Source organism: Lepisosteus oculatus, chromosome 4 (assembly GCF_040954835.1).
Source record: "Lepisosteus oculatus isolate fLepOcu1 chromosome 4, fLepOcu1.hap2, whole genome shotgun sequence".
Lineage (NCBI taxonomy): Eukaryota > Metazoa > Chordata > Actinopteri > Semionotiformes > Lepisosteidae > Lepisosteus > Lepisosteus oculatus.
In genome coordinates this window covers 32265176-32280440 of record NC_090699.1, presented here as the reverse complement: position 1 = coordinate 32280440, position 15265 = coordinate 32265176, and the positions used below count along the sequence as shown (strand labels likewise).

At 37.0% G+C, this 15265-nt stretch overlaps 2 protein-coding genes across 3 annotated transcripts in view; both read right to left on the bottom strand.

Annotated features, from left to right (window-relative positions):
* The window catches only part of slc18a2 (solute carrier family 18 member 2), a 29643-nt gene extending 26505 nt beyond the window's left edge, over positions 1-3138 (bottom strand). Inside the window, exons 1-2 of one of the 2 annotated variants that reach the window (XM_006630593.3) lie at positions 3043-3138; positions 2407-2569 (exon numbers count right to left, since the gene is read on the bottom strand). In XM_006630593.3, coding sequence (XP_006630656.1) covers positions 2407-2539 — 133 coding nt within the window. In that variant the 5' untranslated portion in view covers positions 2540-2569; positions 3043-3138. The remainder of the gene's footprint in view (positions 1-2406; positions 2570-3042) is intronic. The other variant, XM_015347059.2, reaches the window with a different exon arrangement.
* A 5011-nt stretch (positions 3139-8149) lies between these two features.
* Positions 8150-15166, bottom strand: kcnk18 (potassium channel, subfamily K, member 18). Its single transcript, XM_006630592.3, has 3 exons — positions 14938-15166; positions 14541-14687; positions 8150-11026 (listed from the first exon to the last, which is right to left on the bottom strand). The coding sequence occupies exons 1-3, from the start codon at positions 15164-15166 to the stop codon at positions 10206-10208; spliced, it is 1197 nt and encodes a 398-aa protein (XP_006630655.2). The 3' UTR covers positions 8150-10205.
* Between the last annotated feature and the right edge of the window lie 99 nt (positions 15167-15265).

Below are 15265 nucleotides of genomic sequence, written 5' to 3'. Positions count from 1 at the left end.
ACTGGAAATAACCCAGCAGCTTCTGAACACAAAGACTAACTGAAGATTCCTTGAAAGATTTCACTGCAATTCTCAAATTCATTTTGGTCAATTGCGCCTTTATCATCTACTCTGAGATGTAAGTTTTGCTATTTGATTTTCTATTTAATAAGCTGGAGAATACTGGCACCTTCTCAAAAATTACAACAAAGTTATCAATAATAACTAGTGACCATATTCACTGGATATCGCATACTGTACATGTTCAAACTATTTTATCAGCTTTTTAAGGCTGTTATGTACTGTTCTGAATATGTCTTCAGTGCAATGCCTTTTTTACCAATTATTTCTGTTTTAAAGGTCCAATCATAATTTATACAGTAGTCTGTAATTCTTTTACAGCATATCCTAATATATATATTATATCTAAGTAGAATAAATGATAGTTATTATGCAACTAAAATGCATTGCAATTAATGTGGCATAAAACCAAATCTCACTAAAGAGATAATTAACACTGCTTAATAAAAGTAATCATTCAGTCAATTCATCCTCTACCAGGCAGCCACCATTCCTTGTATAAGGGTCACAGAAATCCAGTGTTTCTCCTGCAAACTCTAAGGTAGAACTATACCATGGAAAGAGCTCCCGTTCATCACCAGGCATGAACACACAACTTTATAGGCACCAATTATCCTAGCTAGCATGTCCTGGAAACTCGACATGAATGAGATCCAAAAGTCATTTAGCACGCCACTGTACTGTCTCTTCCAGATAAGGTGAATATTGTATATACTGTACAATGGGATGTATACTTTTTTTTCATTTAATCAATTAATATTGGGCAAAACAAATAATTTAGACCAGATTCTGTTCCTTATTCAGTGCAATTTAACACAAATACAGAAGTCTGGTCTCTCACACATACTACCAACAGAGTCCTTTATATTCATTTAATATTTATTTCCACTTGTTATACAGAGATGCACAAAGAATCTGCCAGTACATGAAGCTTGCACATGGACAGATCTACGGGTGTTTTCCCCCATAACGGTTAACCCGTGCCTCTCTATAGCCTAAATTAAATGCAAAATAACACGTTTATCTTTATAATTCAGTCTGAAAGTCTTAAATGCAATTCTTCACAATTGACACGACACATTTCCACGTAGGAAACTATTGAAATGCAAAAAGATATAAACAGATATAAACCAAAAATGTATTGGGAACTTATCGTAATACTTGTCAGAAATGCAGGATGCCGTTTAAAAACACAATTAAAGGAATACCATTCAGCGTGAGTAGTGTAAAAGCCACTGGGATCACTGAGCTACCCTGGCGAATGTAGCGGTGTAAACTCAAAGCAGAAACAATAAGAGGACAATAGAACTATAATTAATTCTAAGCGCATAAAATGTATCTAACACTTAACAAATAGACTTTATTGTTTTATCGTTATGTACTGGTTCACGGTTACTTGCAACAGGTGTGGTTTCAATGCAGGGAAAACAAGAAAGCATGTCGTTCGATATTTATTTAACCTTTGTATTGGCTTCTTCAACCCCGAACCGTCTCGGTAACGTTCAAGGAACGGCAAAACTCAAACTTCGTGGTAGATGCAAAGTCATAGGCATACTTCTAGAGCAAACCTGTTAAAATGTTGAAAACTAAGAATGCTTCCACAGAATTGCATAAAAACGCTAAAAGGGATGGCGTTAACTTTCATGCAAACAAAATAGTTACAATGCTATTTCTACTGATCTTTACTTACAGTATTACTGCTTGGAACACAAAGCATGTAAAACTGGTGAATAGAAAGGCTAGGTTACAGGTATCAGAATGCTAGAAAATTCATCTCAGCGCATATGATCTGTTATTGTTATTTTCTCATATTTAATGGAGAAAAAAACACTTCTCCACAATGCTTATTTGTAGTCCTGAGAAATCTGAAAAATCCTTGCTGCTAGATTCAGTTTATTCATTAAACGTTTAAATACAATTTCAAAGAACCCCACTTTTGTAACATTGAATCGCCCGTCACATAGTAAACTATGCACGAAGTAATTAACGCACGTCTACGGCAGTGAAGGATATACACACGGTAGACTTTAATTGTATTCTCTTGAACGTGAGATGTTATGGTGCACAGATCAGATGAAACCGGTACTCAGACCGGGAAGAAAATACTGTTGTAGTAATTCACTTTTACGCCGGTTTTGTAATGGTTTTGTACTCAACGGTTTTCTCCATCCATCCAAAACCTAATTCTTTTATAATCCCCACCTTTTACAGATGGAACTGATTTTTACCATTTAGTCGAAACTCCCCCAGATCATTTTCCCGAATGGCACCATCTGTCAAAGAGGCGTGAAAGTTTATTTTCCCTCAGTAAACTAGGGATAAACAGTTTTGACAAGCCGTACATACCGACTACGGTGAGTAGCATGTTATCCAGAAGCAAAGCAATGAAAACGATCAGAAGAATTAGCTTCCTGGACTGCCTCCCTTCCCTCAAGCATCTAAAAAGACTGAACTCCCGTAGCGTTTCAAATCCACCCATCTTGTACAGTCCGCTAAGGAGATATTCACTCTGCAACCAAAAAGCATTCGTTAGGTTCACTCCGCTCACAGCTCATTCTAAAAGAACCAAGCAAGGCAGCCAGACAGTTTAAGACCATCGTAGGCAACCGAAAGTGATTATTTGCAAAAGGCAGTCTTGTATAATAAAATAGAAATAAAGCAGCAGAACATTCTTAAGATGTGTTTCAAAGGTTACTTTAAAGCTTTATATTTACAGAAATATTACAGATGGAGTTTTGTATAATCGTTTTTCACGATCGTTTCGTTTAATTATGAATGTAAAAGTCATGTAGTTGATTTTTTGTGTCTGTTTGTGCTCCTATTTTTTACGTGATTTTTTTCTTAAGACAAATAAAAAACATGTAGTCCGTAAATGTAAGTAGTTATTTAACAAAGCGATTATACTTCTGGAACAAATAAAAAATCAATATCAGCAAAGCCACTTGGATGCTATTTGTGTAAATGCAATGTAAAGCATCTTACCTTGAATACAATCCGTGAACATTTAAAAGTCACTTTTGGTTCTCATTGCTTCTCCAGAGGCAATAAAAAGAAAGAAATATTGTAACTGGGGAGGTGTAGTTACTTGTCTAGGCTCTGACGTCATAGCACCCTTATCATTCATGACAATGATCAGCATTGCCTGCTACCGCAGGAGCTGCATTGAAGTGTGAAGCGCAGAGATCACAGAGGCGGCTCCAGAAATAATTATTAAGGGGGCTTAGCGTTTGAGGAGTGGAACCAAGGTGAAAATCTGGGGTTAATGTGCTCCGATGTTTGCTTAGGTACTATAACAGTCGTCATCTCTGAAAGGCACTAATGCAGCAGATCCTGTATACAGAGCGCCTAAATGTTTTTTTTTGGATGAGAACGTTAATCAATACATGCTAAATCTGGTCGCACAATATTACTACTAGGACTAAAAAAAACATCTTGAAAAGTGAGTGTATAAATTATTAACCCAAAATTAAAACCAAAACATTTCTTGGTTTTTTTTAGAAACTATTTGGATGTGATTTGGTCATCATTCCATGTAGAAAACGTATAAATTGTGGACATTACGAAAACAACACTAAATAAAGTGGACTGAACAGTAACATATAATTAAGCTCTAGGTAAAACCCTGGGTATTATGCATCAAATACATTGTTTTGATCAGTTTTCAACATATTGAAACCGATAACCTGACTTTTAAAGGCAATATCCTGGCCTATTTCAAGAAATCTTTAAATGATAATAATAATAATAATAATTCCTTACAGTTATATAGCGCTTTTCTGGACACTCCACTCAAAGCACTTTACAGGTAATGGGGACTCTCCTCCACCACCACCAATGTGCAGAATCCACCTGGATGATGTGATGGCAGCCATAGTGCACCAGTATGCTCACCACACATCAGCTATTAGTGGGGAGGAAAGCAGAGTAATGAAGCCAATTTATAGATGGGGACTATTAGGAGACCATGATAGGTAAAGGCCAATGGGAAATGTGGACAGGACGCAGTTCTGTTCTTCAGAAATGCACATTTCTTCAAGTGAAACCCACAGTTTAGTCAGCTTTGAGCATTAAAAAAATCTCATTGTAAAACTGGTCACATAACAACCAACAACACCTGAAACAGGCTGAAATGGTGAAAATATTTTTTTCAAGGAAACCAATAATATCTCATGTAAAACATGAGATAAAAGTTTGTGTGCATGGCAGGATATTATAAAGTCAATATAATTTTCCTCCAGTCTTCCTCCATCCATACACTGACACAATCTGAAGAAAAGATCTGTCTTTGTCCCCTTTCATGCTCTTGCAATGATCCCGTTGATGCTCTGTGAAATGTGCAGTCCTTATTATACAAGCATAAGCATTCAAAGTCAGACATTGTAAGCTGGCTCTAAATCTCTTTGGCATGAGTATACTCCATGGTCAAGTTATACAATAGGTGTGGTGTAATTGTGTCTCCCATATTTCTGTTGTATGCTACAGTACGTTTCCTTGGTCCTAGAATAATGATGTGATTTTACTAAAATCAGGTTGTAGTTCTGTAATAAACAAGGTGGGCTGAACAAACATCATGTCTGTCATATTTTGTTTTATGTAGAAACTGACAGACCACATTTGTGGCCTACTGTGTACCTGCATCATCCTCTGTGCCACATATGAAAGGCTGTTGATCCAATTACTCAAGGCTGGGTTTTTGCAGCAGTGTAGGTCAGTCATTTGTAAAGCTTTGAGCTTTTTGACTAACAACATATCAAGTTCAGTGGCCTATTCTTTAATCCCGTTTTAATCTTTATTAATTAGCATTACAATATGTCACAATACTTTATTTAGCATGAGACCTACTTTAGTTCTGTCTTTCCTTTTCTTATGTTTTGCTACTTACGGTCAGATTGTCATGTGCTTCAGGACTGCACTTGCTGTGGAGCCCTTTCAGTGTAGTTCAGCTGTATAATTAAAGCTGGTTTATCTATTCTATTTACTCCATAAAACTAATAGGTGATGAAATGAGAATTTTATTGTTTTATTAGTGCTCAAGGAAATATTGTGAATTGAAAAAATGAAATATAAGAAAATACTCAGATGTCACACAATAGTTAAAAAAATACAGTTTGATAGCTTTCTTGTGAGGACAGGTCAGTTCAATGACAGACAGATAGATCATTTTTTTCATTTAATGCATTGTAATATCACCACAAGTACTAACAACTAATCCCTTTCATATTTGTTGTGTAGAAATTCGAGCGTCACATCTGAAAATACTAGCAAGAAAATCTAGAAGAATTTTATCGATGCTAATCTTAGTGGTTTTGGCAGATGAGAAGAGATGCTGTGGTAGAAAAGACTGTGGTCTTCTATATGTCTACAGTTTGCAGATGAACAACAAATGTCACAGAAAAATAGTTGACCTTTGATCATTTCAAAGCTCTCACTGCAGACTTACTGTGTACACTTGCTACCTGTGGGCTACACAGTCTGGTAATGGACAAAGAAACTATTGTAACAGAGTGCTGTGATGCAGATTCTGTAATGGGCAAGTCTGATGTACAGTACAGTACTACCGACATGCTGGTCCACAGATATCATGCCTTTCATTGAGAGATGCCTTGTCATAGCCTACGTAGTGAAGGAGGTCAAAGTGTAGAGATTAATTTTCATGGACTGTTAGCATTTATCAGCCAGCTTTCAATATGTGAAACATTTGAATCATTGCAACAGACAAGAACTGTAGGTGACTTTCCATGCCTTCCAGAAACAAGATGGGCTTGTGAGTGGAGAATTGTTTCAGCAGCCAAGCAAAATTTTTAGTGTATGCTAGTGTATGCTTGGACAAAACTGCCGTTCAGAAAATTGAAGGTTTCTAATAGAAGTGTTTATAGCTAATGGTATTGCTAGTTTGTGTGAGTTTGAATTTCTTTTGTGTATCAGTAAAATGCTCAGCAACGTCTTGCAGTATGCTCTGCTTTATCCTGCACATGATACCAAGCAAGAGATTAGTCAAAAAAGATGAGAAGTTTAAATGTTTATGGAAACTTTGGTCAGACATGGCTGATTTGTATGATGACTGCATTTCTTTAGAACTTCCTGCAAAGAAAACAGAAGAGACAAGATCTAGCAGAGTTTGTGTTCTCTGAGTTACAAAAATTCTGAGAGCCACAAACTTTCCAAATCTTTTAAATTCACCTTAGCTAACATTTCCATTACTAAGAGTTTTAGTTTCGAAGCCTACTTTACTGCATTAAAGAAAGTAAAATCATTTAAGAGCTACAGTGTTGCAATGAAGAATTTCAAGCTCGATATCTATTTTGTCCAGTGCAAAATGTTAAACTCAAGAAATGTGTTATTCTTAATTTTTCTTATCATTAATTTCTCTAGCAATTTGAAATTTTGACATTTGATTATTTGAAATTTGTGAAATTCAAATATTAAAACTGACATTTCATGCTCTTTTTTACTCCTGGTGTTGATATAATGTGGTGCAAGTCAGCACACGTTAAGCATATTGAGCTCCTCTCTTCATTATTTATTGAAGCTGCTCCTGGTATTGGTGAATAATTTCTAAATAACTGAGATGAATGAAAAGCAAAAGAGAATTGAATAGGATAAACTAGTTCACTGTTATTTATGGAAATATGCTTATTTTTCCCATCTTGTGGATATACCTCCCTCATGTGGTTGATGTCATAACTACAGTTGCATTGCCACAGCTTTTCAAAATATAACACTACTGTATAGAATCACAGTACATAAGCTTTGTAGTTGCCCTCCCTCCTAACATTTTAAGTTTTTGAAAAGGTGAGAAAGCAAAGTATGAAATAATTGCTATTTTGTTTTCGAGAAATCAGCTGTAACCTACATTAATCAAATATACTGTATGTGCTGTCACTTTAGTGTTTGCCCACAGGAAACACAGCAGGTGAGGTCCCAGAACCTGATCAGCACTGTGCTGCACAGTCAGGATGCCATCAGTCAATACAAGTTGAGTTCTGTAGCATCTAGACACACCTACTTAGACCTCCTCATTGATCACTGACAGTGTATTTACCTTGCCAGGTTACAAATTGCTTGCTGTGAACAAACCAGATAGAGAGTGATGGTCCTCTTACTTACAGTAGTTCTACCTCCAGCATACTGAAGGTACAAGGGCATTGTTTTCTTAATAAGTGGTACATATTGATTCATTTCTGTATTAATCACCAGGCTTGACTTCCAGTGGGTTAAATTACCTCTTCAAATGTGCCCAGTCAGCCATCTCAGTAATGAGCCAATATCTGTTACTCATGTAACAGTCAGTCACAATGAATGATCAAGCAATCAAAATGACATGACAAACTTATCTTAAAAATCAGAATCATAAATAAAAATTCTTAATATAGCCAGATACGTAACAGAGTGCTAGGTTTCTTCTGGTGCTCACTACAGTATACATACCGGCACCCATCAACAATTCTAAAGAATTTCATAGGTGGATCTGAGACTGATGCCATAGTTGGAGGAAGGAGGGTTTTGATTGATGACATGATTGATACATATTTCTTGCATTAAGTATTCTTTTGATTATCATACATCTGTACTTTCCTTTGCATGAAGCCAACTTCATCTTCAGTGAATTGGCAATGTGTGAAGGTTATAATAGTTACATGTAAAAATATATATATTGCTTTTCACCATAAACGATCTCAAAGCTCTTTAGATATAAGAGGAGACCCATTCAATCCATCTCTGAAGTCGAGCACCCATCATCTGGGTAACACACAGTATCCATTATGCACCAGCATTCATACACAGGACAACATACTGTATCTACTACAGAAGTGATAAATATAGAAATTCCCAGCAGGAGATTTCTTAAGCATAATTTATGTATACATTTTGGAATGGCATTATTTCTCTGGGTACCTTGTTTTCTGGTGATGTGCTCTTCAGGTCTTGGTGGCAGCAAATACTACTAAAAATTTAAAATTAACTTTAAATTTGCACAGCTTTGTCCCACACAGTTTGCCCACCTTAACACGTTCACTCATGACGTGAATGAAGTGTTTTAATTGGTGCCCCATGATACAGCAAGAAGAAGCAATGAGACACAACAGAACAGCAGTGAAATGTGCATTTATTCTGCTTTATAAGGACAAGCAAAGAGAACAAAACTGTTATAAGGGTATCACCTTGACGTAATTTCAACTGCAATGCAGACCTGTTCGTGGACATTACAGATCTTCAATCTCTGCATAGAAGGAGAAGAATTCACTTACAGTATGTTGTTTAATTAAAGTGTGAGTTCCACTCCTAAGGGTTTAGTGATAAGATGTAATGTGTAAAACTGGGAATCGTTCTGTGTAACAACTAGAATGCTGTTATATCCGTATTTCTCTAAAGCTCTTCAGTGCCTTATAACCATTGTACTATTTATCATAATTACATGCACTTTATGTTTCTCTAATGATCTCTTTACTTAACATGACAAAAAATATATATAAACACATTTCTGTATCCGGATCTGAACAATCGGAAATTATATAGATTTTGTGTATCTTAGATTTGAAAGTATCTTGACTTGTGTTCTTTACCTTTGGTTAGTCATGTATTTTCCCCTTGATTTTTGTTCAATCAAGTTGATTGCTGTTGTACAGTATATCTAAGTGAATGAAACTGCACCTTAAATATTAATGCAGAATAGATGCCTGCAATTGAAAGTAAACGGGCATCATATTGTAATGAATGAAATCAAACTCCTAGCAATCAGGTGCTTAATATTTTATCTTAGCAAATCTTTCAATAGTTAGGAAATTTAAAAGAGTAATGTTATATGGAATCAACTGTATTTTTATACTGTACACTGTATTTTTAAGCCATCAAAAAGGCCATAAGTTAAAGGTCTTGATTAACCTGTGCTACACTAGACAGCATAAAACTGGAGGTAATTAACAGTAAATAAATGAATAAATCTGGCGCATGGTTTTAACAAGATCAAATACTGTTATTCAACTTTTTTTTTCCTGCTGGATTTTGATTATTTCCACATTATTGATCAACACAGCAGCTTTGTAGAACTTCTTTTCAAACACCTCTCTCATTTTTTCATTGTTTTATCAGAGATCTATTCCCGGATTATAAATATTATATTATATGAGACTATATTATTATATATTCTTGATTCTGACGAACAAACCAGTTTTATTGAAAAACAACTATAATCAATAATGAAACCTCATCAAAACTGAAATGAGAACATCTTTAGCAAAGCATCATTAATCATTTGCTGGAGAGGCAAATGGTTGAAAAGGATACTTTGTGTGTTTGGTAAATATTATACAGCATGGGATTGCTTTCAAGCTGTGACTGGATGCAATCCTCTTGTCATTTATCTACTACCAACCAAATATAATTATGTGTAACCTTTTGGATGTTCTTGAAGATAACTGAGATGATCATGAGCATTGAGATGCTAATCTTGCCAGAAAGATACAGTAGGGCCACTTGAATGAAGTTTTGTTGCACTTAAGGGCCTAGAAGGTTTGAAATACTAAGATGGGCTAACCTCCCTGTGTTATAGTAACCCCAACATAGCAAACCAACACAGCAACCTGTGAATAAGATCTGCTCTCTCCTCAGAGGGGTCAGCATCTACTGGTTAGTTTCATCAAGGGTTAAGAAGATTTGGATTAGCAATCAGATCAGACTCATTGATCTTCGCTGCTCTTTATCTCAAGTCATGGTGAAGTGTGTACTTTTAGAGTCTTTCTGAAAAGAACAATGAAACCCGCCATTTACTTCATTTTCCGAAAAATCCCCACGCCCTCACTTCGGCTTTTGCTAGCCTTCATTTACCAAGATGAATCTGGATTATTGTTTGTTAGAAAGATAGATATATATATATAGAGTATATTTCCCTAGAGGTGAAATAAAGAAAAACTCAAAAACAAACAGGTTTGTTCTTTAACAGACAATACCTTTACAGGTAAAAGCACAGCACTGGTGAACTCCCCTGAGTTATATTACGTTTGTAAGCATTTTGCCAAATTATTCATGCAATGAGGTGATAAATCCACCTGTATTCCTATTGTGGACTCATTTTTAATTACATATTCACGTTTTTTATTGCTACAAAACTAGCAATAGGCCTCCACATGGATTTCCTAGCAACTGTCTCAAACCCTTTCACCTTCCTTCATCTCTTCATACTTCTCCACCATCCCACCACTAATGCACCTAATAAACCTGCGGTGACAGCTGATGATTCGGAACTGGCCTAGCTTGAAGGCCATAGACATGATGGCCATTCCTATGATGATGAAGAGTGATGTAAGAAGGAAAAACTTGGGATGATTGGGCACTATGTCGCCGAAGCCAATGGTGGTCAAGGTGATGAAGCAGAAGTAGAAGGCATCGAATGTATTCCAGTCTGTCTCCCAAAGTGGCAGAGTGAGGGCCCCAAGGAGGATGTAGGCAAAAACTACCACCAAGATGACAGCCATAGGCACATTAAGCTTGTCCAGCTCCTCACCTATCCCAGAGAAATCCCATATGGAGAACCCTTTGGGAGAGGCCATCTGGTTGAGCTCAGGACAGGAACAGCTGCGCTTCAGAGGACCAAAGGAGAATTTTTCTTTGGCTATGATTTTGTCAAAGATCTCAGCATAACGCAGTTGCACAGACTTGCGTGTCACTGAGGACTGTGTACGAAGCACATGCTTTATATCCATGGGTTCCCTGATGACCACATCTTTGCTGAAGTTGTAAGTCCGGGAGGCAGACTCCTCCTTGGACTTCCTGTCACATTTGCCCAAGCTTGTGAGGCAAGAAGGGAACCTGCACATCTTGTGTATGCGGTGGTATGTCTTGGAAAGTAGGATAGCCAGTATGTCACCCACATCTGTGATGACAAGAAGCATGAGGGGAATGCCTATCATGGCATAGAGGATACAGAACACTCTTCCTATCAGGGTGACTGGATAGATTTCCCCATAACCTGGAACAACACAAAACAACAGTTATCCTTTTCAAACATGGTTTAAAGAAATTAATTTAATTAATTAAGCTCTTATCTCTTATAGTGAGGGGCAGTGCTTTATTGTGCATTACGTTTGACAGCAACAGAAAAAGTTTGAAAGATTTAGATCTTTAGTAAATCTCAGAAGTTATAAATGCTTTGTTGCCTCCGGATTTAAAAAAAGAACATTATCTCAAATTATCTGACAGAGTATTTACAAAATGTCAAGATGTAATGCAGAAGTATAACAATGCACAAAAGAAAGAAATGTTCAGGGGAATAGCTGCGTCAGCATGCGTAGGCTGTGTCACGCCCGACATCCCTCCCTAGAGGGCGCTCCACTGCTCTCATTATTGTTCGTGTGATTTAGCTCTCCAGGTGTACCCTTTTAGCGTTATTATTTAAAGACCAGCTCCTCCAGTCCTCGGGGCTCATCACTAGGGAAAGCTGTTGCGAGGCCCGCCTAGCACCAGGAAACCCTACGTCCGTCTCCTGAGGGCATAGGCCTCATCCCTGACACCTCCCGCTTCCTGAGCCCGGGGTCTGGAGGATCTCGACCCGTCACCCTTGGACCTCCATGTTCCGTTTGTCTGTGTGCTCCCCCCTCCCGGGGATTTTAACTTTGTCGCGTTCCAGGATGGATTTCCAGTTTATGGACTTTCGGACCGTGCTTTGACCTGCTCTTGGACCCGTTTGGATTTGGATGCCGTTTTGTCTTCCCCGTACACTGTCTCACGGACTGTCACTATTATTTTGTGCACTATTAAACCCCTGTGTGTTCCTTTTTACCACGCCTCCTGTTTTCTCCAGCTCTTACCGCATCGCATAGGGTCTTCTACAAGATCGGACACGGATTCCAGTCCGTGTCTGTTACAGGCTGCAAAGGAACAAGTAATAGGTTTATTCCGTGCTGAAAAATTTCCGTTCTTCAGGTGTCAAAGAAGAAGGCTCCACAGCCGAAACATTGTTTTCTTTCTTCTTTTTGTCAGCGTGGAATAAACCTATTGTTCCTTTGCAAAGAAAGAAAAAGTACAGTTTGAGAACTCGGATACTTATGTTGCAGGCAACAGTGACACCTACTGGTGATAACTGGTGTTTCTGCCTAGCGTTCAATTATCATCATTTTTATTCACATTATATGAAATATAGACGGAAATTAAGGTAAGATAGATAAAAGTGTAATAATTTGCGGCTTTATTGTAAGCCGACAATGTGTGTGCTAGTTAACTCTCAGTGCGTTGGTCTTGGCAATGCAGCCATAAAGTTGATTTATTCCGCTGGGGGTTACTTTATGAATGCCAAATTGTCAAGGTAAAAGGGAACACTGTGTTGTCTCAGCCGTGAATGGCAGCTAGACTCAGTAAAACAATCACAACTGATTTAGAGCTATGAAAAGAGAAAATGGTTATTGCTGTGTTTTTGCTAAAATATTTACTGTAAAAGATGGGTACTACAATGCTGTGATTTTGGTTTCCTATAAACAGGCAAACATTTTTCCATTACATTTACTTGCAGAGTACTAAAAGTTAATTAAAGGTAAATAAGAATTTTACAACTACTTATTTTCTGATTTGCCAAACTAAACTATTACCAGAGCATTATTCCAAACTCAATAGGCATAATTTTTTTTATTAATTCATCTATTGCAGCAATTAAGAAGAAAGTCATGTTCACTCATTCTCTGTAAAAAAAAAAATAAAAATGGGAAGCCATATTTATGAAGCTCATAATGTATGTCTTGTGGTTAAGAGCAAGGTTTGGATTGAGACTGTTAATCGTCATTACGGAAAGGCAAACTGCATTACCATTTTAAAACGTTGTTGTTTGCCATTTGTGGTTTTCCTGTTTGGGACAAAATGCAATTAGCCTGCTGTTTCTGATCCTGGTATCATATATCAGTTGTGAGCACACTTCCTAATCCATTAGGATACAGCTATCATTACTTCATTTTTCCAGGGAAATAAAACAAAACCTCACATTTAAGGGGCACTTATGGTATGCACAGAAAGACTTTAATACAACACGGAGCATTTTAAATTGTGCAAGCGTAATATACAGACACAAATTGTTTTTCTTCTTACACTTTGTAATTATAGGTGTTTTTATTCTCATAAAGAGAATTGGAAGATCTCCTGAATGGCTCCTCTATTAAATGATTCTATCTGGAATGCAGGATGAGTACTATAGTTTGGAGAGGGCAGGCTTCAATCCAAGACGGGTTTTACACTTTGTGGTGCAGTAGCTCCAGGGGCTACTGCCCAATTGCTTGGGTCATGGCAGGGCAGAGCTGATTTCAGACTGATTGCTTACCACCAGTCGTCCATTCTCTGCTATAAAGACCTTACAAAACTGGGTGTTAGCAAAAAGCATTGCTGCACAGGCAGGGTTAGCACAAAGCCTGAAAAGACTTCACATCATACACTGAGGAATTAAAATAATTCAATCCCCTTAACTGTAAAAAAAGAATCTGTAAGAGCTTTGATTAAGGTATTTAATGGAACTGAAAACATTTACCTAGGCTTCTGCTCTGTCTAAAACACTGCTTTATTTCATTACTTGAATGACAAATGTGTTTTATCATTGTTTTTCCACATCAGTTTTCTACTGTTGTGCATGTTTTGAACAGTCAGGCAGCATCTGTTAATTAGAGCTGTGTCCTAGGAAAAAAAATTCTGATGTGGTTAAATGTGCCACATGTTTTTTTTTTTTCCATCCAGCTACAGTACATGTGGTGCTCCCTAATCCAGTGTTTTGTCCCTATGAAAAGCTTTATTTTTTAATAGGAGCCATAGACAACATTGTTAGTCTTACATAAGGAACGAATGGATTGTATAGCCAGTGATATTGACAAAGGATAATCCATCTATAATACTATAAAATCCACCAGATTGTGGAATCACCTGATCATGTTTGGGTTATTTAAAGGAAATAGATACCATAGTCCCAAATTATTCTACCCATACTGGGAGTTGTTGTAAGACTATACTTAGGTTGCTTTAATCATTGAGTTCTCATATACTGTATACTGTAGTATTGTTCAAGAAATACATTTGTCTATAAGTAATCTATGCCGTTTGAACATCGTTGGATTTCATCGTTTAAAATCTTAAAAACTATAATTAGTAACTTTATTTTTAATTTCTCGTTTGCTCATCCCATAAAATTAAATAATAATAATATAGCTTGTTCTACTAGTTCTACAAACCCGTTACTAGTTACATTCAGACAGGTACTGTACTTAGCCTGCCTAATTATAACGCAAAACTTTACTATATCTTAATTTAAATGACAGTACCAATAAACCCACGCTTTGTTCCATGGGTTTCTATGACAATTGTATGTACTTTGATTCATTCAATGCAGCCCCTTAAACTAATTTAGATTCTAATTTAAATAATGCAGAATATGGTAAAGCAGACATTTAACGAGAATGCAAAATTCAAAAATTACCTTGCATGTTTTTTACTGCCCTCACAAGAATTAAGAGACTTACCTACTGTTGTGAATACTGTACAGCAAAAAAACAAAGCGCCAGAGAAAGTCCATCTGTCCGGCCGCTGAAACCAGACCGCCTTAAAATCTTGTAAAATCGTCTTTCCCAAGTCGGTCACCAAATGTTGCGGAGAATCGGATGCACTTACTAAAAGACAATTTCAAACAATTTTCAATTTCAACAAATCGAAATGACATTTTTCTAACTGTTATAATTGTTAAATCATTACAAAACAAAACCTATGCGTTGTCTGTTGCCGTTACTGCTAGCAGGAATAGTAAGAACTGTTCATTTATAAAACGCGCTCTAAAAACAGAAAATGAGTTAGAATGAGTGACCACTTTAACTGAACATAATGTTTTAGCGCAATAGATCCAGTAAAGAAAGAAATAAGTACCCGTGGAATTCTTAACTTTGTCCACTAGTTTGTACAAAAAACTCTGAAACTCATCGTTAGTTGAATTTGTTACAGTGTTGCCTTCTATGTGTTTAAATAACAAAGCGCCAAAAGCGGCGTATCCCACTAGTGAGAAGATAAGGCACAAGTGCGGAAATACGGTCCATAACATCTGAGAGCATTTGCATGTCACCCTCGAGGTTCGCCCTTCTTCAGGTTCAACAGACATCTTAACAGCGTCCAGCTAAGCTTCTAATGCAAGATGGAGCGCAGTACCCGTCTTGCCATTTCAGCCTGTGAAAGAATTGGATTAAAGGGCTGCAGATCT

Bases quoted from the DNA above. Each gene is read 5' to 3' on its own strand.
- kcnk18 (XM_006630592.3), bottom strand. From the start codon at position 15,166: ATGTCTGTTGAACCTGAAGAAGGGCGAACCTCGAGGGTGACATGCAAA. The intron at 14,688-14,937 runs GTACTTATTTCT...ATTGTCTTTTAG, and splicing joins CAAAGTTAAGAATTCCACGG to TAAGTGCATCCGATTCTCCG. The intron at 11,027-14,540 runs GTAAGTCTCTTA...GTGTTGTTCCAG, and splicing joins TACAGTATTCACAACAGTAG to GTTATGGGGAAATCTATCCA.